Here is a 27496-nt window from a genome sequence, read left to right as displayed (position 1 = left end):
GGTTCTGTATAGTTGCCACAAGATCTTAACCACAATGCATTCCTTCGTTCCTAAAACGTCAGGATTAACGTTCCCTAAAGGTTCCTATCCTTTTTGGTTTATGACCTTTCAAAACAAAGCTATGTGTCTTTATGACCCCTTGGCCTTGACACAGGTTACATTACAAGTTTTGAGCAGTTCAACCAAATAGTGATGTTCCCTTCTCAGACTGGTTCATTTGAAGAGGGATAACGTTCCATTATTTTGTGAGAATGAAGCAAAGATTAGAGAAAAGACGCCTCAGATTTACCCTTAGAGGCTCCTGACTCACATGCTGAGGATCACATGACGACGCAGCCACTTCGGTTCAACACTGCAACAGTGCATTTGTTGATATCAATTAAGATCAGGACTCAATAAACCGTACAGGCTGTTCCAAGTCACATCTAGAGATGGACTGAAGTTTCTTGGTATGAACGCACCAGCTCTGTGAGATAACTGTTCACGCTCAGATTAACCCCCTTAAAATCCTCACCTTATCCAGTTTAGCAGTAGTAACATTCATGACTGAGTTGGTTTGCCTTTAACTTTAATCAAGCCCTGCAGATGGAGCTGCACTTTGCTCTGATTGTGCCAATTTGACAGTAATGTTTCTGCTATTTATTGCCAGTTTCAGTGCTGGACAGCTTACGGACTCAGTGACGACTGAATATTGCATTATTTTACTATTAGTTTTAGGAGCTGAAAAACTTTTAAGCAGTTTAAGTACACTGACAACCTCTTAATCATTCATCACTTTATTGTCTTTATTGTATTCATTTTTTTTTTTTACCACATATACAATTGGACACAGTAAATTTAGTGACATCATCAAACAGTGATCCAGAATAACAGGGTGTTTTTAATCATAGAAGAAGAATCAGTATTTAAAAAAAATGATTCTGCTTCTATGTTTCCAATACTGAAACACAACAGAGGGGAGATGCCATACAGAAAAACATTTCCAATGCTTTTGGAGTCAAAGGAATTGCACACCTCACTGCAAAAATCCTGAAACATACATTTGGATGGGACCTGTGGATGGTGCTAGATATATAGTCAGGGGGGCCAAAATGTGTGGATGAATGAGACAAGAGTTTCGATTGTGGCTCCGAAATGTCGCCGTTGCATTCACAGTTTAAACCAGAGGAAATCATTTAATCCTCTCTGATACGGGGGCCATTTTGGCTCTTGAGGCTAGGGCACAGTTTCCAGTTGGAGAGTAAGTCAACCAAAGCCCTGAGTGGAAAAAAAAATCTCTTACTTATTCCTTCAAAGCCAAACCTGAGTTAGCCAGTCTCTAACTCTGCAAAAGCCCTGAGAGTTGGCCTGCGCATCAGGCCATGTGTCACATATTAAGGGGAATGTGTGTTTCATCTGTGTCTGTGTGCTAACACTGCATGCTGCTATTAAATACTGACCTCACTGCTTACAGTTTTCTCAGTAATCTATGGAGCCTCACAGTGTTCAGTATTAAATACATAAATAAATAAATATTAAATTAAAAAACACTAATAACTTGTGAAATAATTTAAGCCATTATTCAAACTGAACTCATTATTCTTCTCATTACAATATTTTTTATAGGAGTTCATTTTTATTTCATAATAGAAATATTTATTTCAAAATGAAAAGTCAGATTTTATTTTATAAACATATTTTCCTTAGTAACACTTTCATGCCACTTTTTATTGAATGCTACCATTTTTTATGTTATCACCATGCTCTTACCTTTTAGCAAATCACATAAATCCCGATCTTTGAGTTAGCAAGCTCAACAACTGCTATCAGTTAGCCAGTTAGCTTCTGTTAGTTAGAGCAACAACGAAGTGAAAGTAATTCTGAGCAGAACAAAAAACTAGCTGCTACAGTAAATAAAAACAGTACAGACAGAGAAACGAACATCTCCCCCCATGGCTTTGTTTTTAAGGCTTAGCTTAGCAAGGCTTCACATGCTACCTACCTTCATTGCTAACTAGTTTGGATTAATCCAAGTGAAGAACCATTGTTAACGGTAGCAGCTAAGATTAGCTAGTTAATCCAGAGTTACTTCTGCCACTTTTGTTTGCTAGATAGCTGAATAACATCGCTATCATAAATTCTTTAGTTTGATGCTAATTAAAAAGCTAGCAACAGCTGTTAGCCGGCTAGATAGGCAGCATGAGCTAAAAGAGGTTTAGCTTCTGGGTTTGCGTACTGTGTTTATTTAAAGCAACAACCTCTAGTTGGTTTATTTATAATGATGTTGGTATTGTTGCCCTAGCTAGCAAGTGCTAACTGGCTAAATTTGGTAGTAACAGTTGAGCAGGGGATGTATGAAGGGGATAGGGCGGTGACAACACCACTGTTATGAAAAGTGACATTATTAAACAAAATATGACATAAAATAAAACTGTTATTGGGAAAAATCCCGGTATGAAATACAACCTGACATTTGAGAAAGGGCGTTTTAAAATACACATATTTGTAATTACATAAAAATGATATCCTATAAGATATTATTATGTAAATGAATGATGAGTTAATTTTGAACAATTTCCTTAGTTATTTAACAATTTTTGGTAAATATATATTTTACACAAGTTATTCATATGATTCTTCATTGTATAATGTCTTATTTATTTAATATTGAACACTTTAGGGTTCCATAAACATCTTTCTGGATCACATTTTTAAACATAATATGAAGAGTTTAAACCTATCAGGTCTTTTCAAGTGAAATAAAGGTGAAGAAGAATAAGATAATAAGATGTAAAGGCACTCCTAGACACAGGCCCCAGATCAGCTGTTATTTTAAAATAAAGAAAACATTATAAGGAGAGCTGGTCTCAGACCTGCCACTAGGGGGCAGCATAAGTCTTTTGTTATTTTTGATGTAAGCATCATGGCGACCACTTCTAAAAGTCAATCTGGTGATATCACTGGTGATGTCACATCCCTGATTCTCCAAAAAATTGCAAAAGCCTGGAGAACAAAAAGAGACCAGAACATAAAAACCAGCTGGAAAACAGACACACTGGACGTACAGTAACACGGCACCGAGACTAGTGGCACTATGAGATGGCAGAGACGCAAATATTATACACGTGTCGAAAAAATAAATCAATATCTTCACCAAATGCATCATTGTCATCAGTGTAATCATCATCGTTATCATTATCATTATCATTATCGTTATCATTATCATCATCATCGTCGTTGAACAATAAATCAGTGATTCCAGTCATCCTCTCCTCTCTCTCAGTCCATCGGTCGGAAAAGGGCCCGTCCTCTGAGGCCGAATCCTACTTTTTTGGCAGCGGGGGCAGCTTGAGGAAGAGCAGAAGAGGAAGAAGAGGGAGCAGGGGGAGCAGGGGCAGCAGGGGTGGCGAGGGCGGACGCCTGGAGAGGAGGCTGGCGTGACAGGAGCTCCTTGAACACTGAGTTCATCTGACGGCTGATCATCTCCTGAGAGAGCAAGAGGAGGAACAGCAAACATCAAGGGAGAGACACGCGGAAGATAATTAAAATGTAAAGCCTGACCTAGATGACTCCTCCTGACTGAACCTGACCTGATGTTAAGGTGCGTTCTGAAATCAGTGCACTGATCTACACGTATTAAACTGTTTTACAACTGCGTTTGCTCATTTTTCAGGATAATGTTTAAATGTGCAAAAGAGCCAAACTGACTTGCTAAATTTTCACTTTTAAACACAAAATGTGAAACTTGCAGAAAAAGCAAAAAACACTGAATCACAATCAGTTTTACAATATAGACTCTTCATATAACAACATATTTCACAGCTTAAAATACAGATCACTGAATCAATGCATTTCAATGTGTTTGTAAGCAGCTCTCCTTTTTTTAACATCGTCACCAAGATAAGCAGCATTGTATTTGGATTATCACTTCTCAATATGTTGCAATGTATTAAGTGTCTGTTACAGTAGTGCAAATGTTTTATGCATTGAAGTATTACTGTAGTTTACTTTGTATTAGAGGATTAAACTTGCAAGTAATTGGAACATTATGGTTCATACAGAACAGGAAAAAATCTAATATAAAGTCAGACTTATCATCTGTATTTACAGCAACACAGATTCAATGATTGATGTTTTCAAAAGTTATTCTTACTCTACATCATTTAAAGTTCAGACTTCTGCCTAAATTGCACATTTTTTTAACAGTGCTACTTGTATTATCTTAAAGAAATTACAGTTTGACAGCATTATTTGATAAAGATAATTTTATTCTAACATGCAGCAATGATTACAAATGAGTGCTAAACATACACAAAGCTGTGATGCTCTGATAAACCCATTGCATGATGTGTTGGTTAGTCTGCTGCAGAGTTTTGCAAACTGAACCTCTATTGTGAAAACTGAGCACAATCTATCGCAACATGCTGTAATACTGTAGTTCTGCCAGCTGAATGTCCCTGAACCTTTTTTCAAGCCAGCGGGGGAAATGATGTGGTGCTCTAGTTGAAACTGGAGCTTATTATAAAGCTTTTTTTCCCATTCATCTCCAGTCCTGTGCTCATGTGTCTGAGCCTAGCCCAAAGGTCTTTACTATGAACAGAAAAGCCACCCTGCGTTTATACCTCATAAAGAGCGAATCAGTCAAGAAAGTTCCCCGGATTATCTACAACATCACATATCAAATATATTCTTATATCCTTGTTCTTTTGTTGTCAGCATCCAAAATTGCTGGCCAGGAACTCTAAAGTCTTGGCAATGCTCAAAGTTACGCTCCCAGCACCCAACAAAGTCTGTTAGATCACATTTTAAGTCAGTTCTTAATTGATTTATTCAACTTCATCTTAGCCAAGAGTCTGTTTGTGCAGCAACACACACACAAATGGGAGGGAAAGGGGATTTCTAAAGAAGTAATATCTATATATTTCTGGTCACTGAGCATAAATACTACAGATATAGCTGCTGTTAGTGGAAAACAGGATGTATCTTCAGCAGTATCAGCACATTTAACCAGAACAAACTGGTGAGACTTCTGAGAAATCTTAGGTAGCTTTGTAGCAAGCAGGGTAATGCCGCCAAATTAGCTTATGAGATAGCACAGTAAGACGTTTACAATATTATCTGAACACCATATCAAAGCTCTGTTCCAAGAAGGTTCAAAGAGAAAAACTTTTTTTCACTCCATGTTGCAGTTGTGAGGGCTTTGTCTTTTATTCAGCAAAGTTGTTAGAAAACTAAAGCAAACCTGCTTTTCACAGCACAGCCATGAAAATCTAATGAACTCCAAGTGAGTGGGTTCTAGGTCCTCACAGGCAGAAGGTCTGCCATAAATGACTTTTTCTTTATTTTGTGACATTTGATTTAAAAGAAATGGTCTAATAGGATGAACTACTAACCTTGTCGACTGGTGCTCTGTCAGCCTGGCCAAATGGAGGTCTGTCTGGGGGTCTGAAGCCTCCCTGTCTCACAGTGTCCAGAGTGTGTCTTCTCTCCTGAGACCTGAAACACAGTTAGAAGGCGATTAGAGATGAGATAGGTTGATAAAAAGATAAAGATGGGTGCTGATTTCCGCTGGTATCCGTTTCATATTTTGGCGAGAGACGTTTTTCATCATCTACTCACTCACATTGAAGTTTGAGAATTTGATCATAGCAACTGTTTCATAATTGAAATGCAGACCAGACTCTCTTTACTCCAGTTTTTCCCCTTTCACAGCCAAATAGCACTTGTGAACACCATGACTAATCCCTCTATTAACAATACTGATGCTATGTACAGGAGTGTTTGTAAGAGCTTTCACAAGCTGGTGTCTCTGGTATGGAGCCATGATGTATTACTTTCATTTTAAACATGCAATAAAAGATTTTCTGGCCACTTGGGGGCAGTGGAAACAAGCTGTAAACGCAACACTGATACGTTATCACCTTATAAAGTGATGTGATACAGCATGGTGAACTTGCTGGATAAGCAGTTACAGAGCAGCAGTCGGATATTCAATCTCCTTTTTGGTTAACCTTTGACTTCGACGAACTTCTGAGGGAAATATCTAGTTGTGTCCAAATTCAGGGGCGGCACCCTTCAGAGGCTGCATTTGAAGACCGACTGCGTCACAGCAGCGTGACCAGGCTGTCCCGTTACCAAGGCTCCTTCAAATGTGGCAGAGAAATGCTGCCTTCTTTTCCCGGGGATCCAACAGGTGGATCCTTCTTGGCCCAACCTATCCCAACATTCATTGCATGCCGGTAATGAAAATAACATGGCAGCAAAGACCGACAGAGAGCCTGAGGTTTACACTTTTTAAAGGGATTGGGTTTCAGCTCAGTTGACACAGAATGGATCTGTGGCAATAGACTGACCCGCAGTGAAGGGCAGGGGGACAGTTATACAGTTGAGCAAAGGGGCGTAGGTCAACTGACACACAACGACACTTATGAGAGCGGTGAGAGTGAACCACAACAGTAAAATTTACCAAAACAATGAGCTGAAAGACACTAAACAGCTGCACAGAGCAGAGCAGGACCGCAGAGTCAGGTGATACACATAACTATATCATCCATTGTTATCAATCCATCGTTATTTCCCTTTTTTGCCGAATGTTTCCATGTGAATAATATTCATCCCCTGTATCTCAAGAGGATATAAACCTCTGTGTTTTTGAGTGATCCGTCAAGCATGAAGTATTTCCATATGTTATACAGCACATGCATGCAATATGCATTGTGTCTGAGGTGTGTGTCAGTCTTACACTGGCAGGTGTCGTGTGGCGGGGGAGGTTGGCGGCTTTCGACTTGGGCTCCCCTCACTTCCTCTCTGTCTTCCAGGCAACGAAGCGCTGTCGCTGTTCACCCGCATCCTGTCAGGACACACACAGAGACTCAGTAACTTTGTGTTGTGTGAATCATGTGTGTCAGTTTGTCCGTTTAACTGTGTGAAATAATATGGAAGTATAAGACTAGTTTTTTAGTATCTAATGCTACATGTGTTTGTTGATATGAATATATTCATATATTGCAATGTGGATTTGATTGTGTGTGTGCGTGTGCGTGTGCGTGTGTGTGTGTGTGTGTGTGTGTGTGTGTGTGTGTGTGTGTGTGTACCGAGTTGTGTTCTCAGTCTGTGGATCTTCTGCTGACAGGTTTCCAGTGCTTCCTCCTCCTCCTCCTCCTCCTCCTCCTCCTTCCTCTCTTTTCCCTCGCTCTGACCTGAGGGAGGAAAAGAAGAGAGAAGAGAGAGAAGATATATTAAGCGTATATTTCATTACAGAAAGTACAACTAGTACAAGTTTAAATATGAGAATATGAGATAAAGACTGAGTGACAAAATAATTGCAGGAGGGAGAAGAAGCAGAATCAAGAGTAAAATAGTCTGACCAGATTTTTTTATATGGAATCTTTTGTAAAAAAAAAAAAGGTGGACAAAATAATCCAAAGTCCTTACAATATAAAAACAAAAGTACTACCTCTCTAAAACTGTTGAGTCCGTGTCAATGTTAATTCAAATTCATAGCAATTTTTGAGACCATGGCTTGCAGCTGTGTTCTATTGTTCAATATTGTATGGTATTGTATGTTATTTAGTCCATCCTCTTTGTATACAGGCTGTACTTTATCTGTATCACATATGACTATGGCCAGAGTTAACTGTGGAAGAGTATAAGGAAATGTGAATTAGATATGCAGTTCAAACACCTACACACAAGAACAGAAAACGAACATTCAAATACTTTTCTCTGATTCTCTCTCCTTCCAGAAACTTTAAAACCATGGCACCTGACCACACACACAAACACAAACACACACACACACATTTTGTCGGCTGGCTTTATTTTTCAGACGTCTGAGAGCTCAGATACAGCATTTCTTTGTAAGTCTGATTTTCCAGTGTTTGCTCCAGTAGCTGCTATTTTCTAACTGCCATGAACCTGGACACAAACTGGCACATGTTAGTTGCTGTAGCAGAAATCCTACCTGCTGCAGAACTGCACATTTTATCAGGTGATTTTAGTATCAGTGATGTTTATTGCTTATTTTCAACATGTCAGAAAAGGAAGAATTAATATCGATTTGAAGGAACAGCTTTACATTTTTGGACATTTCTTGTCAAGAGTTAGAGGAGATTGATGCCAAACCTCCCAAACCTGTAAGATAAATATGAAGCTACAGCCAGCAGCAGAGTTATCTTAGCTTATCTTAGCTTAGCATAAAGACTGGAAACAGAGGGAAACAACGATCCAAAGGCAAAAAAAACCCCAACCAAAACACCTCTAAATCAATCATTAATCAAAATTAAATTTACCAGCAGTGTAAATAATACATTTTGTAGTTTTATTAGGAGTTATGTAGAAAACTATTTCCTATCCCAGAGCAGTGACTCCCAGATGTCACCCCCATCAAGAAGCCAGGCATTTAATCCTGCGTAAACCCATTCATTGCCATTTCTACACCTCAGTTTCTGGATGTGTTAGTTAGTGAGCTTTACAGGTGCTGGTGGGTGGATTATACTTCTGTAAGCCAGGCTAGCTGTTTCCCCCCTGCCTACAATGTTTATGCTAAAATTAGCTAACCGTCTCCTGGTTGTAATGTCACATTTAATGGCAGACAGACATGAGAGTGGCATCGATTTTCTCATCTAACTTAAAGTAAGAAAATCAGCGTATTTCCCATAATATTATATGTTATATCTATGTGTATGAAAAGCATGTAAATTATTTGCAAAATACATTTTGTTGTGTATTTGTGTTCTCACACGGACAGAAAATCAAACTGTTTCTGTTCTGCATATTTAGCCTTTTAACCATCCTGTACCTGTACTTTAAACTGATCTTGGAGCCTCTTTCCCAGTTTGAATTGAATATAACTTGTTCTATTTACTTTCTAATTGTTTTATCAGATTGCTTGTATTTGCCACGAAGGCACTTTTTTTCCCAAAGTGAACGCCATGTCCTGCTGAGGTGTTGTAAGGAGTAAGCCCTAACAAGATTTATTTGTATGAACCAAAGATTGCAACATTTTCTGGACCAAAAGGCCAAAACTGTTGTAAGGAAAGTCATCAGGACAGATGATCTTGACTATTGTACAAAGGTAGAACTGTAACTCACGCTTCCAGCACGCTGATGTACTTGTGAGGGATGAGGCCCTTAACCCCTCCCGCTTCACCTCTCCACCAATCACAGGAGGCCTTGCTGTGAAGGACGAGAAGCTCTCCCTGCTTGAATGACAGTTCTGCTGGAGATCTCGCCACGTAGTCAAACATAGCTACTGCTTCCCACTCTGTACACACACACACATGCACAAACACAGCCTGATTATCAACTCATCAAAATGCATCTTTTTTTTTTTAAATGAATCTTATTCATATGATTCATGTGTGCATATGAACCGTGATTTAAAAGGTCATTCAGAATCTAAAAGGGGATAAGTTAGTGATACTTTTATGTATGTGTGGTGAGTGAAGCAAATGGTGAAGCACAAATTTAAGACTAAGGACCAGTCAAATGGGGACAGCTTGCCCAACTGGGGACAAAATCTGTGTCCCCAATTGGGAAGAAGCTGATTTATGGGTCAGTGGGTGATGTTTGGGTTATGTTAAATTTAGAGGTAGGCAAGTAGTGGTTATGGTTATGGTTATGGTTAATGATCGCAAGTCTATTTCATTTCCCCAGTGACCTGTAACAACATGTGTGTGAGTGTGTGTGTGTGTGTGTGTGTGTGTGTGTGTGTGTGTGTGTGTGTACTGTATGCACTCACCATCCTCACTGGGCAGATGCTCAGTCTCTCCATCTCCCTCCTCTGTGATTGGTTCACTGCAGACAGAAAAATGAAAGTCGGTGGTCATGCACAGTTCCTCACGCACCAACTGTCATACCAAACTATTTCTTTCTATAAAACAATTCCTCACTTCACTTGTGCAATTTCACACTAGATGAGTAATGAGTAATACCGCTGTGAGACTTTCCAAATGACCCTCAAAACTGCAGAAAACAAGAAGCCAAATCACCGATAACACTCTGTCATGTGTCAAAAAGTGCATTTTATAAATGTTCAGGAGGAGAACAGAGTTTTATTGAATTCCTTAAAAGCTGATTTGGGGGTGTTAGAGGTTTCCATGGACACTGTCGATAGGCTGGAGGCTTGTGTTCAATTTCAGTGAGCAATCAGCTTAATAGTATTAAGCGGTTTTTACACAAAGCATTGCGAGCTGCACAGAAATGCCTTTGGTGTGGCATGAAATTCTGTTTCAAGAGGATGAGCCATAAAAAGGGGGCTGAGAGGAAGCTGCTCTACATACTTGGAACCGACAGAGTATTGAACTCTAACATGTAAGCCAGGCTGTAGCTCAGTCATTCATTTACTACAAGTCGTCAGAGGACAGAAATAAGTCGACGTGGTTTTTCAGAACACAGGTTATATTATGTTCAAACATAAATAACAGAGGCCAGCTTTATATTCAAGGTGACTCAAAGGTCCCATATTGTATAAAGTGAGATTTCCATGTCTTTTTTGATTATAAAGCAGCTCTAGTTCTATATTAATACTGTGAAAGTATCAAAGTGCTCAGTCCACAGAGAAATGCACACAGCCTGTATTCAGAGCAGGAGCCTTAAAACGAGCTGTTAGGATTCTGTAACTTTGTGATGTCACAACGAAACACCCACTACACTCAGCCTTTCCCCAAACCTGGCCCCACCCGCACCCACCATCCAACCTATTAGGATTTGGTTTCTCTGAGTGTTTACCTGAAATCTGTTATGTTTTCATTCAATCACTCAGAAAACAGTGAGCCAATCAGAAGAGAGCCTCTGAGCCTCTCATGTGATTGGCTCACCGACCTGTTGTTGCTAGAGCTTCGGAGAGACGCCTGACAGAGGAGATGTAAAACTACATTGAGATGGTTTTTGTGCTTAAAACCACAAATATATCTTCTTATGGATATCAACTTAAAATAAAACACTGTAAAAGTGTAAAACATGGGACCTTTAATCCAACCAGATTTGACCAAATGCATCAACACCATTTTCAAAATTACAAAATGTAGTAAAATGTTATCAGATGAATTAAAATTATAGTGCTAACCAAATGCACCAATTATTAATTCAGTTAAATAATTAGGGTAGAAAAGGCTTTATACTTTTCCCTCCCTTTTCTCCAGTTAGTTAGTAAAACAACAAAAAGCGCTCTAATTTTTTTCCCTGCTTCTATTAGTAGATAAAAGAAATTAAAAGGTCCAAAATGGTGTGAGCAGGCTAACATTGCTCGCGGCGTCTTGCCAGCTAAAAAGCCTTAGCTACTGCTGCTTTCACACAATGTTGTCAGAATGGGGAGAAGAAAAACACATCTTATTCTGATTTGGGAGTGTTCAAGTATTATTCCAAGCTAGTTAGCCCTAATGCTAACTTTGTAGTCACACCAGATAAACAGTCTAAATTAGCTTCTTTTTGTTGTGTTATGTATCTGTAGCAGTTCATTACCAAATGAAACCAGATACAAACAAACTTCCTTCTATAAAATTGACTGACTTAATTACAAATACATCACCACTGGCAGTTTGCTGCCATGTTTGTAGCTCTTTTCACCAAGTTGGAGACAGAAACTCCTGATATCTCCAATTAAAAGTTGGAGGCCATCGCTTTATGCTCCATTTATTTATTTAACAATCAATATTATTTTTTGATGTAGTCAGTTATACTTCTGACTTGTCTGATAACCTCTTATTACATTTTGTCAGTTTCAAAGCTCCACATCTTCTGACTCATCTTTGCAACAATTATATATTGATGTTAACAGCATTTCATCACAACTAATGCAAGATTTATATCAGCGACGACTCATCTCTCACCAGTACTCCTGCTCCAGAGTCATGTGCTTCTCGTAGACGGGGCCTGGCAGTTCTGATTGGCCGGGGAAAATGATGTCATGTTGGAGGATCATAGTTTTGACGAGGTCATTAACCTGTGGCTGCCTAGCAACAGCGTCATCAGAATCCACTCCCCTCAGCAGACTCGGGCCGAAGCAAACAGCCAGGTTGTACGGCTGCATCATGTTCTCATCACTGTACTGAGACACACTGGAAAAACACACACACACACACACAAGCACGCACGCACACGCAAGCAAACACGCACGCACGCAAACACACACACACACACACACACACACACAATTTTATTTTTGACATGGTTGTAAAATTTTATGACCTTAGCAGATGGTAGAAGTAAAAGAATATCCCACACGGGGGGATGTTGTGGCTTACTGATTGAGGAAAGCGAAAAGGTAACGCATCACGACGAGGAGAGGCCGTGGGAAGGTGGAGACAATCACTTTAATCTGGGCAGCTTTCTCTGTCTCTCCCTCGATTTCTGATCATGACAGAAAGGAAAGAGAAATGCAGCAAGACTTATTATATATTGTGATAAATACTTAGACTTTTGAAGTGAGGGGCGGGTTGATTTGTTAGGCCACTGCCAGTTAATCTGAATATTTATGGGACGTAAACGACCTGCAGGCAGGTTCACAACTTTCGTTATCTGTGCAAATTGTGACTCAGAGTTTCTGCTTTGGAAAACAGATCTGGGTACATGCCTAAAGGAATAACAGTAATGATAAAAGGAGACAGTGTAAGAGATAACAACAGAGAGCAAACAAGACAGTGAGATGCACCAGGAAAGAGAGTTGCACCACCTTGCATCAACAGTACATGTAGCCTATTTGTAAGGGAGAATTTCACAAACTGATGCACAACCACTGATGTGTGAAAGATCAGTGGTGGTGCAGCAAGTATGTAGCTGCACAAAGCCACATTAAAATTAGCAGATTTATTAATATGCAAAAGAATTTACTCACATTCTACTGTGCATGAGGGCAAGAGCGAGCTTTACCAAGGTTCAGTAAGAACCTGGAAACCAGATTATATTTATATAAATAACTGAAAAAGTAACGGAAAGCATGTGAAAACCCAAGTGAAACCAATGTATGATCCGAAATCAGAAACACACACACACAGATTTTGAAGTTACATAAGGAGGAGGGGAGTTTCTTACGGACACACTCCAGAAGCTGAGAGTAGCTGTCGTAAGGGAAGAGAGGAGGCTCAAGGCCCCTGAAGTAAAGCTTCAACACGCCGGCCACAGAGTCCAGGTCACACTCACTGTCTGACAGAGGATCCTCTCCTACAGGGAGGTAAAACAGACATGTATGATGAATATGCCAATGTAAAAACAACAGATTACGTTCTGTTTATCAATTATATTACTTATTCCTTTTCTTTAAACTAACTGTAATCAATATTTCTATAGTAACAATGGATCAAAGGACTGCCTGCATATGAAAGGTTTTCCTCACAGTGACAAACCCACAGAATCATCACCTGACAACCCTCAGTGCTACTGGGCTCTCAGCTCATTGTTTTGGTTCTACAAACCACAACATTACTGTTGTGATCAACTCTCACTGCTCTCACAACCTCATTTTTGGCTGCAGCAAACTGATTACTGCGGGTTTAAAGTCATGGATGATGTATTTACTCACTGTGATAGGTAATTAGTCACACTATTTGTGATGTTAGTTTTGTGTTTCATTGGGTCAACAGGCATAAACCTCATTAAAAATAATAATAATCGAGTTTTGCACATGCACTTTGTGTGTTTCCAGTATGTTTTGAGGATTCTTACAATTATAAAGCTTTTCTGAGTGTGTGAGGTTTTACTGGCTTCCTCCGGTTGAGCTCTCTTTTATATTTGAGAAAAATCAAACATGGTTTGGAGGTCATTTTTTGACTGACATGAATCCACTGGAGTGGTTAAAATATGTAACAAACGGAAATGTGTTTAACAACATAATTAAAAAATATATTTTATTTTTCTGTTCTCCACCAGAGGAAAAAGTCATGCCGCTTCAGTGGCTCCACTTCACCTTTATTTTGCAGGAAAACACTATTATAAGATGAGGTCACTTACCTCTCTCAAATGCATCTCTAATGAGGTTAACCTCCCGCTGTGACCCTGGAACTCTGAATATTCCTTCATGGTGGAGGCCTGACACACACACACACAAACACACACACACACACATTCATATTACATTAAATGATCATAAATGCCTCATACATATACACAAACGAGTACTTCCACCTACTCATTCTCAGCGTCCAAAGCTCTCTCAGTGTGGCTTAGTGGTTCATCATAAAAAGTGACTCACCGTGAAGGTTTATGAAACGGATGCAGCTTTCAACCACCACAGGAATCTGCTGCCCAGAGCTCTGGAGAAGAAAGACGATTATAGAAGAGGGGAGAAGAGAGTGTTAGAGACAGAAAGGAGAGTGAGGATGGTGATACAGATACAAAAAGGACGACAAGGTTGATATAGAAAATATCCACCATGACAGGGAGGAGGAATGTGTAAAGGAAGATACTATGTGAGGAAAACAGCAAATAAATAGAAAGAGGAGATCAAAAGAGTTAGCAGAGCAGGGGTATACCAATGAGTGGGCAATAACATTACTTTTTTTTGGGGTTGATGCGTTTCCATTATCCTGCAAAATGCGTCATTTGAAATTGCGATCTTAAAAATCAGCAATGGAAATGGGAATTTGGTTTTTCAAACTATTCGATAAAGTAAATGTAAATGTAAATGTACTTTATTTATACAGCCCTTTACAACGATCCTTTCGATGTACCAAAGTGCTTTACAAAAGGTAATAAATAAAGAGAAAAATAAGTGAAAACAATTAAAAAATAATAAAAGAACAATGAGAGCAATAAAATACAACAAAATCGATTAGCATAAAATAAAGATAAAAGTGTTATCATACTACTGGGTATTAATTGCCATCCTAAATAGGTAGGTTTTTAGCCTAGATTTGAAGAGGCCCAGGTCAGAAATAAGACGTATCTCAGCAGGGAGCTTATTCCAAGTAGTATTTTGCAAAATTGAAATGGAAACACCTTTTTCCCATTCAAGTTGGGAAATTTGTCTGTATTTTCATTGTAACCTGTCCTGTCCAGGAAATGTTCAAAGAAATAATAAGGTAGTTGTGCACTTGTAAAATAAAATCTTAAAAAATTCTGGAGGAGAAATACAGACTAATGTAGTAATTAATTAATTTTGCCTGAAATTTAAATACAGGGAGTCTAAAAAACATTGGTCAACTACTGCTAGGACTGCTGCCCATGGAAGATTAAAATAGTATTTCACCACTATCAGACAGCTCAGCGGTGCAGAGTTACATAACGATGACTGGATCACAGACAGCAGCTGTAAAACTAAAAAGATTTCTCAAAAATGTTGCACTATTCCTTTATGTTTTTTAACTGTAGATGTTGCTAAAGCTCAAAAATGTTCCAGTTAAATAGTGTCTTCAACAGCCCACCGGCCTGCTTGCTGTATATAAGAGGTCACAGCTGGGCTTCAGTACCTGTGTCCGAGACATTCTCCTTCTTCTTCTGCACCAAGCCAAGCACAGCAGAGAGGAGACAGAGAAAAAGCAGAGATTAGAAAAAGGGAGAGTGAGAAATAAGCGGGAATAAAGATTTGGAAGCAGTGGGAAGAGGCCGCACATAAGCACACACACACACACACACACACACACACATACACACACACGCACTCAATAGAGGAGTCGAGAGAGGAGGCAGCAAAGAGGCCAGTGCGTTTTAATCCCTTTCACAAGAGAGGGAGAGATAAAAGGAGGGAATGGACTGAAAGGACAGAAAGCCAGCAGTAAGCTATAAGCATGACCATACACATGAAGGCGGCAGTAAGTACACTGGGAAGATGGAGGGTTAGTGTGTGCATTTTTGGCAAGACCCCCCCCCATATTCTTCTGCATCAGTGTGACAGGAGTCTGCAAATAATTTCCTTTCGGAGGATTGAAGAGCAGCACAGTGCAGCAAGCAAATCAAAAGGAGGTTAACACAAGGGTCTGTTTTATTTGTATGTGTGTGTGTATGAGTGTTACCTGTATGTAGGAGACTATGTCTGTGGTGAAGAGTGTGTGGCAGAATTGGGAAACAGGTCTGGACTTCCGCACACGCACTGACCGAGCGCATTGCATTCTGGGAAATATAATAAATAAAATGCATGATGCCATTTTACACGTGGGTATTAATACTCAAGATCTAATTGCTATGATTAGTTACACTTTAAGTATTTCCACCCTCCGAAAAAAAGAAATCAACATTTTGGTTTAAATTTGATCAGTCAGTCTCTTTCCTCTTCTCTTTGTCCTCTCTGCTCTCTCCATGTCTCTGTGCCTCTCTCAGTCACACTCTCTTTATTCTCGGCTGTGTAAATACATTGTTTACCTGGAAGGATCACTGTCGACGGCCTCAGCTGGAAGACAGAGACAGACAAACAAGTTAGAGAGAGTACACAAGGGTTGTTCTAGGGCCCTGGTGCAAAGACTGTGCAGCAGTATTAAAGGGGAACCGATTTTGCGCATCAAACTTTGTGCACAGGTCTTGAGGCGTACTACTGCATATGTGACAAAAGGCCTTTTGTGACTCCAGAGGGAGCTGTGTGAAGTCTGATAAATGCCCTCAAGTGACTCTGTAGCCCGCTTCTCTCTGCTTGAGGTTAGTGGCTTAAAGCTGGGTTGAGGCAGGTTTTGAAAAGGAAGAAGAATGAGAGGAAGTTAAAAAAAAAAAGAGGATATCTCTGGTTCAGCTGTATGGATTTTGATCCTGTACAACGTGAGTCTGACAGCGTTATAGGAGTGAAATGCTATATCAGTGGAGTGGAAATTCTGCAGTGATCAGAGTTAGCAGAGGTATCATTTCAAGGATTCAACCAGTGTCCCCACCAATTATCTCACACTATAGAAGAAGAGTACCTTTCTGTATGGCATCTTGTAGAAGGTCATGTTTGGCTTGAAGTTTGAAGGTCAGAGAACTGCTGGTGAGGAACTCCTTCACTTTCTGAGAGAAAAAACAAAAAACATATGTATTAAGTAGGTAACAATTGAATCCTTGTCAGGTTGGAAAAGCTCCTCAAACATGGTTTAAACCAGTGGGTCACAGAGTGGTGTCTGGGGACCCCTAGGGGTGCTTGAAGGGGCTCCTGGGGGTCCCAAGAAAAAAAAGGGGAATCATTTATTTTCACTATAGTTCCATCCATAAGTAACACAATGACCGAACGTATGACTAAAAGCAAAAATCTTATCAGATGGGAGATCCTGGGGCAGAATCTTCAATCAAATGGCAGTCAGCGGTCTAATTTGTGTCAGTTTGGGTCCTTGACGTAAAACAGTTTGAGAACCACTGATTTATAGTGTTCAGATTCTCCTCAGGAAAAAAAATGATGAACATACCAGCATAAAACACAATTAATGATCAACTGTACTCAGGTAAGAAAATGTAATTCTATAAACTAAAACATGCACATCATTTCAGAGATGGACATCTTTGTTTTGATATACAGCCAATATTGGAACTATCAAAAGCAATGATTGTGACCTATGCATTGACTCACTGTAAAATAATAGGTCTCTGTCTCCTGCTGATTGGCTCGACGCTTGGCAAGGGTAAGTTTTGGGGCAGTACTTCCCCCAGGGGCCTCGTTTGATAGGCCGCTGGGCACATCAGGCGAGGGGTTGCAGTCACTGTCACACATGCTGTCCAGCAGGGCTGTGAGTGTGGCTTTAAGTGTTTTACTGATCTGAGGAGGGGAAGGAAAGGTTGATTTGTTTTAATTCATCATTATTAATTAATTGATTAGATATTTTGTGAAGGCATTTTTTTATTCAATGTAACACAATCTAAAGACATTGTCACTGAGTGAGTGACTGATGGACAGACAGATGGGGACAGACAGACAGATCATTATGGAAACAGGTAGAGGTAATAATTAGCTTACCTCCTCCGTTTCCAAGGTAACGGCAGCGAGTCGAGACTGGAGCTGCTGGAACCTGGTCTCCAGCTCGTACCTCACTTGGCTCTCCGCACTCACTTCACACACCTGAAATACACAAACAATACATTATATAGCATTAAGAGGCATCTTCACATTCAAATCAATGGGATGTTGTTGGAAAAGTGAAAGGTGATTATTATTTGATGAAAGGAGCAGAGGGTGATGGGCGCAGTGAAAATACTTTTTCCTTCAGTCTTTGTTTAAGTCAACTTTATAAACACAAATGAATTAAAAAACAATTCGCATGCACTATGTAATAAATGTAAATTAAGCGACAGGAACCTCAGTGTAAAAAAAACCTATAGCTGACATTGTAAATTTAGCAGGGTACAGGTCATAATTGCACAGAACAGAGTGCACCCACTGATCCAAAGTAAAGTTAACTACAGTCCACAGGGTCTGCATGTAATAAATGGGTCATGCAGAAGCATAAGGACTAACATTCAAATAAGGACTCTGCACACTCTATGAAATATGGATGCGACTAAACCCCACCCCTCTTAGTTACTGTTGCTATGTCGGTCAAACCTGCCAATCAACCACAGAAAAACATGGCAGATTACCTTTTGAAAGTAATAGTCATTTCTGAATGGGTTTTTAATTTTATACGGAGGCATGAAAAAGCAGGATGCCCATTTCCAGCTGATGAGCTGTAGCTAGTTAGCTAAATTACGCTAACTCTGTGAGTTGGTTGAAAACTCTCTTTAAAGATGACAAAACATGATATAATGCTGAAAGACTCAAGTTAAACCTACATGTCCCAGGCAAAAAGCCAGCACCAGCCTACTACAGAAAAACAAAGAGGGCTAGCCGATGAGTTAGGGAAACTTAACGCTATCTCAGCTAAAGAGTTTAGCTGGAGCTGCTTGAGTCTAAACTTCCCAAACCAAAGAAAGAGCAGGAGAAAACTGCTAACCTTAGCCGACACTGTCATATAGTAACATCTTGGCTAGAACAATGTAACATGTAACCCAACATAATAAAATAGTCAGCTGACGATATGCCCTTTGGCTTTGGAAGTAAATGCTAGGTTACTCAGTAGGTAGTAAGCTAGTTAGCTAGACATGCTAATGTTAGCGGCTTAAAGCACACAAACACACTGTTTAATCCGTTCCTTACACTTTTGTTAGTGTTGACAACCAAAATGGCCACAAAAAAGACAACATACAATTATGCACTAGTTACATAATGTCTGTGCAAGACATAATAAACCAAGTTACATAATAAACCAAAATGGTATCAATGTTGTGTATTTGACTAGACAATGGGTGCTACACCTGTGAATATAACAAAACGTTACTTCCACAGAAACCATACACCTGTGCCAGAGGTAGGCAACAGTGACTTCACCTGGTCTCCCTCATGTGGGTGGTAGTTGAATCTGAACGGGAGGCAGAAGGCGGCGTCATGTTGCTGTAGTAACGCATCCCTGTCTCCACCCTGGTCCAGAGATGTCACGGCTGCCTCCAGCTGCTTAAGCCCGGTCTCCTCCGTCTTCTGGATGCGCAACCTACTGGCCAGGTAGCACCTCATCACCCTCTCCACGGACAGGTGGAAACCGAGGTCGCAGCACTGCCAGGAGGGAAGGAGGGAGAGGACAGAGGAAGAGATGGATGGAAGGAGGGAGAGAAAAAGGAAGGAGGAAATGGGGTGGAAGGGATGAAGAGGGAGAAAGAAAGAATTGGAAAAAATAACGTGGTGGTTGTAGTGTGTGAGAAAAAAAGGTACGTTTTTCTTCAGAAAATAACAGGAAAGAGTGGCACAAAAACTTATCTGAAAAACCACCGAACACTTTGAGTTTCATAAACACACAAACAATGACAACTGAAATTGTATGTTTCTTACATCGATGAGAGTGCTCAGGTCCTGCAGGTAGTATTTGTTCATAGCTGCATTGGATGCTGCTAGATTCAGCAGGTAGTCATTACGAGCCTTTGTGCATTTCAGCTGGGTCTCCTGCACTCGACCGTGCCTCTGTGCACAAACACACACGCACGCGCACACACAAACAAACACACACAAACAAAAAGAAAAACAAGTAAGATAACTCATGTTAGAACACAAAACCATGTGTTGACCATGACAACACATTGTGATATCATGTGTGTTGCACCTTCTTACTCAAAAACATATGTGTAAAGGAGGTGTGCTTCTATAAAACTGTGAAGTTCATACCCGTAAACACACTCAGATAACACAAGAAGAACAGGAAATGTTCAGTTGTTCTGTGGAAAGATATTCTTAAAGGCTTCCTGTCACCTGTTCACACATTCTTTCTCACACAGAGACACATATGCATTCACCTTCTCCATCAATCTCTCCATCTTCTTCACAGAGCTCCGCCTCTGTCCCCCTGATTGGCCGGGGCCGAGCTCGGCCGACTTGCCAGTGTGTCTCTCTTCCAGCCGCTCGGCTTCCTTCAGCTTCCCCTCAGCTATCAAACAGTCTGTGTGGTACTGATTGTACGTCTTCACAGCCTTAACATAAACTCCACATTAGCATTGACTCTGCATTACTACAATAATATTTTGCATAGTTGTATGTGGGACAATAAGATAAAGTGCTCACTGTCTGGAGTTCAGTGGTGACCTTTAGCAGCTCATCCTGCATCTGGATTCCAACTTCTTTGCTCTGAAATTTACAAGATGTAAATTGTTAGCCACAAATATTTTACACTTTGTTATTTTAAAGAAATAGTAACAGACATTTTTGAAAATATACTCATTTGCTTTCTTGCTGAGAGTTAGATGAGAAGATTGATACCACTCATGTTTGTCTGCTAAATATGAAGCTACTTGACTAGCAGCAGGCGATTAGCTTAGCTTAGCTTAGCTCCAGCACTTAAGTCCCATAAAATCCAAACATGACATTTTTACATTTAAGTTTTTGTAGAGATAAAACAAATAAGATATAATGTATTATTAAGAAGACTTTAGAGGTGATGGTAGGCACATTTGTTTCTTTTCTTTTTTTTTTGATAGAGCAAGGCTAGCTGTCTCAAGTTTTTAGCTCAGCTAAGCTAACCGCCTGCTGGCTCACCTAAAGCTAGGCAAGAATGCAGGAAAGCATATTTTAAATATTTTAATTTCTTAAATATTCTATATTATTTAGATTTCCTGTTGGAAAAGAAAAAAAATAATTCTCCATTTTTATTCAAATTTAGCCGTTATCACTTCTGTTGCTATTTCAGACAATTGCAGCGTACTTCTTTAGCAATAACATATTCAGTTTACTGCCAACAGTGATTTTAGAGAAGCTAAAAGGGTCTTGGTCTACTTGGCGTCAAGCCTAACAACAACCTCTTAGCTTCTCTGAAAACTGTGGAGGCTTAATTAAAATTCTGCTCACTTTTCATCTCTGAGAAGGTACAGAGAGAGTGTGTGTCTGACAACCAGTAATTTGAGCAAGATGAGTCTGTGTACTTTATAGAATGAATGAAACTGCAGATGCCACTGCGGTACCAAGACAGATAACAGGACAAATACATAACAGGGGATTTAAATGAAGAGTTTCATTGTGTTCGGTGCATGTCAACTTAAAGAGCTTATTTGGTGAGTTTGTTCATCTTTCAAGGCTGGCAACTAACAACTGGAGACATTTAAGTGTTGTTCTGTATTAAATAATGAAACTGGCAACACTGAAAAAAACATCTTTATGAATTTATGCATTCATGAATTCATAAATTCTTATTTTTCTTACAGGAGACAGAGCTGACAGAGTGGAGTGTGACTTAAATTAGTGTAACTCTACTTGAATATGACAATAAAAGACTTATTAGATAAAATATCGTTTTATTTCAAGCTCATTTCAAGGTTCGGGCCATCGTTTATACTGGCAATAATGATTTTTCACTCAACAGGTTTTTATTAAGATATCTAGAACACAGTAATCCTGTACAAATACACAACTACATACAGTATTTACATACAACTACATAAGTCTTCAGACCTCGAGTCTCATACTAAAATAAAATAAAATAAAAACAGAATTTGCTGCATAAATCTGGACTCAGTTCTCCATAATGACAAAGTGAAAACAGAAATTTTTAAATTTTTGCAAATTTGATAAAAAAGAAAAACCGAAATATCACATTGACATAAATATTGAGACTCTTGAAATTAAGGGTTAGGATTTGGTGCCTCCAATTTGTCTTGATCATCTTTGAGATAATTCTACACCTTGATTAATAAATTTGTAGAAATTTCTAAAATTCTGTTTTCACTTTGTCATAATAGAGTATTGAGTATAGATTGATGAGGAAATTTACTTTTTATTTTAGCATAAGGCATAACAACATTTTTTTAAAAGGTTAAAGTTTTTCCGAGTCAGATAATATGCTGCTTCAAACTGCAATAACAGTTCTGCCACATCTGCTTGTCTCTGTGCTGTGAAACCTTATACAGTCAGTATAAAATAAGAATGTAAGGATGCAAAAGCAAGAAGAAGAAGAAATGTGTATATGTGTATTAAACACACTTACTGTATACACACTTATCTACTTAGTCTTGTGGGTGAATGTCTCACTCTTGTGCTGTACGTGTCCAGTGTGAGTTTGTTTCTGCATTAGGGTGACTGTTATGAGGACCATGAGTATACGAGTTTTCCTTTGTTCCTGTTGCTATTCACTTGTTAAATGGCAGACAGTATTTTGCTGTTGTCTGGAGGTTGCTTATTTGCACAGACTGCACTTTGACCTTGATGAATGAACTCTTACATATCACTCTGGCCATCATGCCTCACTGTATGTTGATGTTTGGTGCTATGTGTGTCTTTCAATGTGCATTTTTTTGTATAGCCATTTAGACATTTTTTTAATTTCCCTGTGAAGGACAATAAAGATACTTTGAATTTTGAATTTTGCATGTGTCTTTACACAAACCGATCCGCCACTCACCCGTTTGTGCAGACGGTGTGTATCCTCTGTACTGTGGATCAGTCTCTGTGTGAGTGTGTTGCAGCAGGTGTCACCCAGTGCCGCATGTTCCCGGCTCTCCAGACGAGTCTGGGTCAGCAAAACAGACCAGACCTGACACACAGACTGACCCCACTGCTCCTTCCTGGAGAAAAAAAACACACACACACATCCTCATTGGCAAACTGAAGCGCTTCAGAATCACCCGAGAGAGAGGGGGGACACACAAATGTCCGCTACACACACTGTACACACACTTACTTCTTCGTCTTGTGGGTGAACCTCTCGGTGAGTTTATCGAGGGCACGCGCGTATTCAGCCTCGATGTCGCCTCGACGCCGGAGAAACTCAGAGAGGTCTGAGAGCTGCTGCTGTTTCACCTCCACCTGAGAATCTAAAACCTTGATCTGGTCTGTCAGCTGGGCCCGCAGGTCTGACAGATGCAGGGTGACAGAGACAGACAGGGAGACAGACACAGAGAGGAAATGGAAGACAAGTCATTTCAGTGCATGTTGATAAGCCTGGACACACACTGGCATGCAAACACAGAGAGTGACACGAGGACACACATGCACATACATGGATGATGCAGTGATCAGATGTTTGTTTGTTTTTTGCAAAAGGTGAACTTGGTACATTCCACTTTTGATTTACCAGATTCTCCCCCCCTATTTACAATGAAGGTCTTCACTCCATGCAAGAAATAAAATATTTACCTGACCTCAAACTGTGTCAGATTCATACATTTTTACTAAAGTCTTCTTACTTGTCAGTCAAGACAGTTTGATGATATACCCATACACAAATGTAATCTGTACATATATTGAATTCCATATATGAAATATATGTACAGCACATATAAAACCATGTGTGTTAAAAATTTGAAGTTGTAACAATTTTCATATATTTACATATATGTCTAGCCCAAATATGTATGTTTATGTAATTGTAGACATATGTTACATAAATATATATCCATCCAAAAACCTGTCAATATGATGTAGTGGATATTATATAAAGTGGGTTCCAAAAGTCTGAGACCACTTTGCCAGAGTGGGAAGACAGATAATATCTAATAATATATCTCCTTATAGGTGAGCTATATGTAAACATCACTCTTGATATAGGGACATATATGTCAGATATTACATTTCTGTACCTTCAATACATCAATTAACAAGAGTACAGTCTGGAATTATGTTAAACTTTCCTCCAGAAATACTGATAATCATTTGATGCATTAAAAATAGATTCACAGAGAACAGTCTACTCCTCAGATTTTAATTGTTGGCATCTCCACAGAGCGAATTATGTTCCAACGGTTTTATTCAGACATAATCATCACACTGTTTGGGAACGCCAAGAAGTCTCTCTGTTTTGGGAAGCGGTATACATAATATTATAGATAAGAATATTCTCCACTGTTCTGCCAGTAAATTATGATTCGCTGCTTAATTTATCATAGATTTAATAAAGAGTGTAACTTACAGCAGTGTGTTTTCTCCAGTTGGTTACTTTTAAAGTTGGATGTTATTTATTCAGAAGGGGAAGCCAGAAAACAGAAATGTACATGTATGTCAGTGCATGCATGTGTATATTTGTATACATATGCTGTACTGTACTTCAGTCTTTACTGTATGTGTATTTTATATCTTTATGCTTCATGTTGCATGTTAATAAATATGAAAATAATGTGTATGGCTCCCTGAGGAACGGCTAATTCACACAAGAATGTATAACAATGTTTTTTAACACAAGATTGAATAAAACACTGTCCTTGCTGTCATTTGTAGGTCTGATTGATTTTTATTTTGATTTATTTGACTGCATATGGATGGATTACTACACACAGCTCACTTGTAATGACCCAATATAACCTCATACCACACACCTCCCTCCACGCACAAGCACAATTAAACCAGCAGTGACATGCCCCGGCGCTGCACTTTTGATGTGAAAAGGCTAATACAAACATCATCCTCACAAATAACACCGCCCTCGCTTTGCTCCCTCACCTCTCTCTTTCTTTTCTTCTCTTACCCGTTCTCAGCTCCCATTTTATCTTCCTCGCTTGCCCCCCCATTCACCCTCCACCCCTCCCCAACCACTCTGCCCACTCCATCTTTCCCCTCTTTACTCTTTTTCTGTGTCTCTGTGTGAGTACACAGCCCTGGGCTGACTGGATGTGAGGAGACAGCATCACTAATACTGACTATAAATACAGCCTTGTAGTACAGTACAGAGAGCCAGCCAGCCACAGCATGCACGCTCCAAAACACAGCACATAACACACACACACACAGCTGTTGTCATGTAAAAACTCTTGTTGTGCCAGTACTGGTCATTTTCATGTTTTCTCTGATTAAAGGCTGGAAAGATTTTCTGACCTACTGACATAAGGAAATTCTTCATATGGATCATCATCAAGCTCCAGACATTCTATCAGTTCCTGACCATGTTTACCAGTACGAATACAAATGTATTCAGAGAGAGTATATGGCTGGATGACTGTGCAAAGCAACTGCACATTCATGCATGAATGCACATGTGCTGTCTTATACACATTCATGCATACAAAGAAGAGCACATGCACAAACAGAGGTGTGATAAAGGGCAGAGATGTACAGAAGCGCGCACACACACACACACACACACACACACACACACACACACACACACACACACACACACACACAACACACACACACACAACACACACACACACACACACACACATACACACACACACAAACACACACACACAAACACACACACACACACACACAAGTGTCTTACCTTTCATCTGCGATTCATACTCGGCCAGACTGCCTTTCTCCCTCCTCAGCTTTCCATGTGATGTCATCATCTTTGACCCCTTGACCCTTGTCTATCACTGAGACCTTACTTCCTGAACCTTGCTTCTTCTCGTATCCTCACGGTCTCGCTCCCCGAAACCTCTCAACCTCAGCGCCTGCTCTAGCTCTTGTAGTCTGTGACCTTTCACCCCTGACCCCCTTGGCCTTGCTGCTCTACAGCTGCACGTAGCGCATCAGCATCAGTGTCGATCGGCTGCGCTCAGCGGGGATGTCAATCGGGTCGATGTGTCCATGGATTCCCCTGGGTTTCTGGTATGAATGCTGATCATCCATAGGTGAACCGGCCTGAGGAGAAGACAGTGGGAGGAAAAAAAGAGGAAAGAGAGGATAACGGTAAGAGAGAGACCAGAATCAGAGGATGAAAGAGTCAGGAGGAGGAGGACAAATGAGGCCAGAGCAACAAGACTGAAAGGGACAGTGTCACCAGATAGGGAGATTTAATAGGAGGGACAGCGAGATGGGGGCAGAGCGCAGAATGGACAGTAAGAGGGCAGAGTGATGGGGATGTGAGTGAGGAAGGATGAAGGAAGGGGGATGGGAAGATGAGAGGTGATGAGTAACAGCAGTAATGAAGGACATTCAGCGCCTTGAGGTCAGGGTCGGGGTTGCCTGTAAAAGGTAATGCTCAAACACACAAGCAAACGTCTCCAATGATTTTCTTTTTTAAACGTACTGTAACAAGCCGAACACGTTTTCTAAAAGGAAGAAGGTCAAAGATGCAGGATGTAGAGTCACAGCGGGATGCAGTAAACACTGTTTGGAGACTCACCACAGACTACGTATGATGATCTGCTCAGGCGGTTTGTTGATCTACCACCATTTTCTCACAGTTGGTTTGTGGGTTACCTTTACTCTTTACACTTGCTGAAGGGGCTCTCCAGTTCATGCATCATAAGAAGTAGCCTGCTACTCAGTCTGGGAAGATGTTGTATTGTCACTGGGGTTATCTCAATAGAGTTGTGGAGGAGCGCGACGAGCTGCTGGTGCTGGTGTCCTCAATGTTACTCAACATAGGAACACAGGACTCTCCGATCATGGCAGATGATTCTACAAACTACAATACCCACGAATCTCAGCTGCTCTTCAAAATGCTTTGACCAACATTTTGAAATTGAAGTAAAGGCCCCATATTGTATAAAGTGAGATTTCCATGTCTTTTTTATTATTATTATTATTATTATTATTATTATTATTATAAAGCAGGTCTAGGTTCTATATTAATACTGTGAAAGTATTGATTGGCTCACTGACCTGTTGTTGCTAGAGCTCCAGAGAAAAGCCAGAGCGAGGAGATGTAAAACAATGAGATGGTTTTTAGTACTTAAAACCACAAATATATCTTCTTATGGATCAACACTTCGAATAAAACACCAGAAAAGTAAAAAGTGCACTTTAGGTGCATGTAACAGCTCTGTGACAGGATGTTTCATACCAAAATCCCCTTTGGGGCTCGTAGTTCTTATGAACACAGTCTTGTACCTTTGACTTCGTATCTAAGAACCAGATGTTTTCTTATACAGTTTTTTTTTTATTTATCCATTTTTTAATTTTTTTATCATGTGTTCCAGGCAGCGAGACTGAACACAGTGGAAAGACGTGATTAGGCGCAAATTTGTGCTGGGCAGAGCAAATTGGCGCAGTCAGACGCTGAGCTGAACACAAAGACACACAAAGGCACAGTCCTACACACACACACACACACACACGCACACACAGTCAATGCCTCCATTGCTAGTTAGCGTACTGCTAACGTTTGTACAGCTGGTGTATTGGGCTGTTTGGGGTGAATTAACACGGACTGCACAAACGGTCCAGTGGTCAAATTCTCAC

The 27496-nt window shown here is 40.0% G+C and overlaps 1 protein-coding gene across 2 annotated transcripts in view; it reads right to left on the bottom strand.

The window, feature by feature from the left end:
• Positions 1–760: 760 nt before the first annotated feature.
• The window catches only part of arhgap4b (Rho GTPase activating protein 4b), a 34004-nt gene continuing 7268 nt past the window's right edge, over positions 761–27496 (bottom strand). Inside the window, exons 2-24 of one of the 2 annotated variants that reach the window (XM_056384851.1) lie at positions 25587–25951; positions 23052–23223; positions 22773–22935; positions 20447–20509; positions 20182–20355; positions 19724–19852; positions 19229–19450; positions 17822–17923; positions 17438–17623; positions 16800–16884; positions 16273–16300; positions 15927–16023; positions 14168–14228; positions 13927–14004; positions 13012–13140; positions 12225–12330; positions 11811–12038; positions 9722–9777; positions 9073–9244; positions 7074–7178; positions 6722–6829; positions 5373–5475; positions 761–3465 (exon numbers count right to left, since the gene is read on the bottom strand). In XM_056384851.1, the coding sequence (XP_056240826.1) occupies positions 3259–3465; positions 5373–5475; positions 6722–6829; positions 7074–7178; positions 9073–9244; positions 9722–9777; positions 11811–12038; positions 12225–12330; positions 13012–13140; positions 13927–14004; positions 14168–14228; positions 15927–16023; positions 16273–16300; positions 16800–16884; positions 17438–17623; positions 17822–17923; positions 19229–19450; positions 19724–19852; positions 20182–20355; positions 20447–20509; positions 22773–22935; positions 23052–23223; positions 25587–25656 (2844 nt within the window). In that variant the 5' untranslated portion in view covers positions 25657–25951 and the 3' untranslated portion in view covers positions 761–3258. Of the gene's footprint in view, positions 3466–5372; positions 5476–6721; positions 6830–7073; positions 7179–9072; positions 9245–9721; positions 9778–11810; positions 12039–12224; positions 12331–13011; positions 13141–13926; positions 14005–14167; positions 14229–15383; positions 15412–15926; positions 16024–16272; positions 16301–16799; positions 16885–17437; positions 17624–17821; positions 17924–19228; positions 19451–19723; positions 19853–20181; positions 20356–20446; positions 20510–22772; positions 22936–23051; positions 23224–25586; positions 25952–27496 lie in introns of both variants that reach the window. The other variant, XM_056384852.1, reaches the window with a different exon arrangement.

The sequence above is a fragment of the Seriola aureovittata genome, chromosome 9, assembly GCF_021018895.1.
Source record: "Seriola aureovittata isolate HTS-2021-v1 ecotype China chromosome 9, ASM2101889v1, whole genome shotgun sequence".
Classification (NCBI taxonomy): Eukaryota; Metazoa; Chordata; class Actinopteri; order Carangiformes; family Carangidae; genus Seriola; species Seriola aureovittata.
This window is presented reverse-complemented; position numbering and strand designations above follow the sequence as displayed.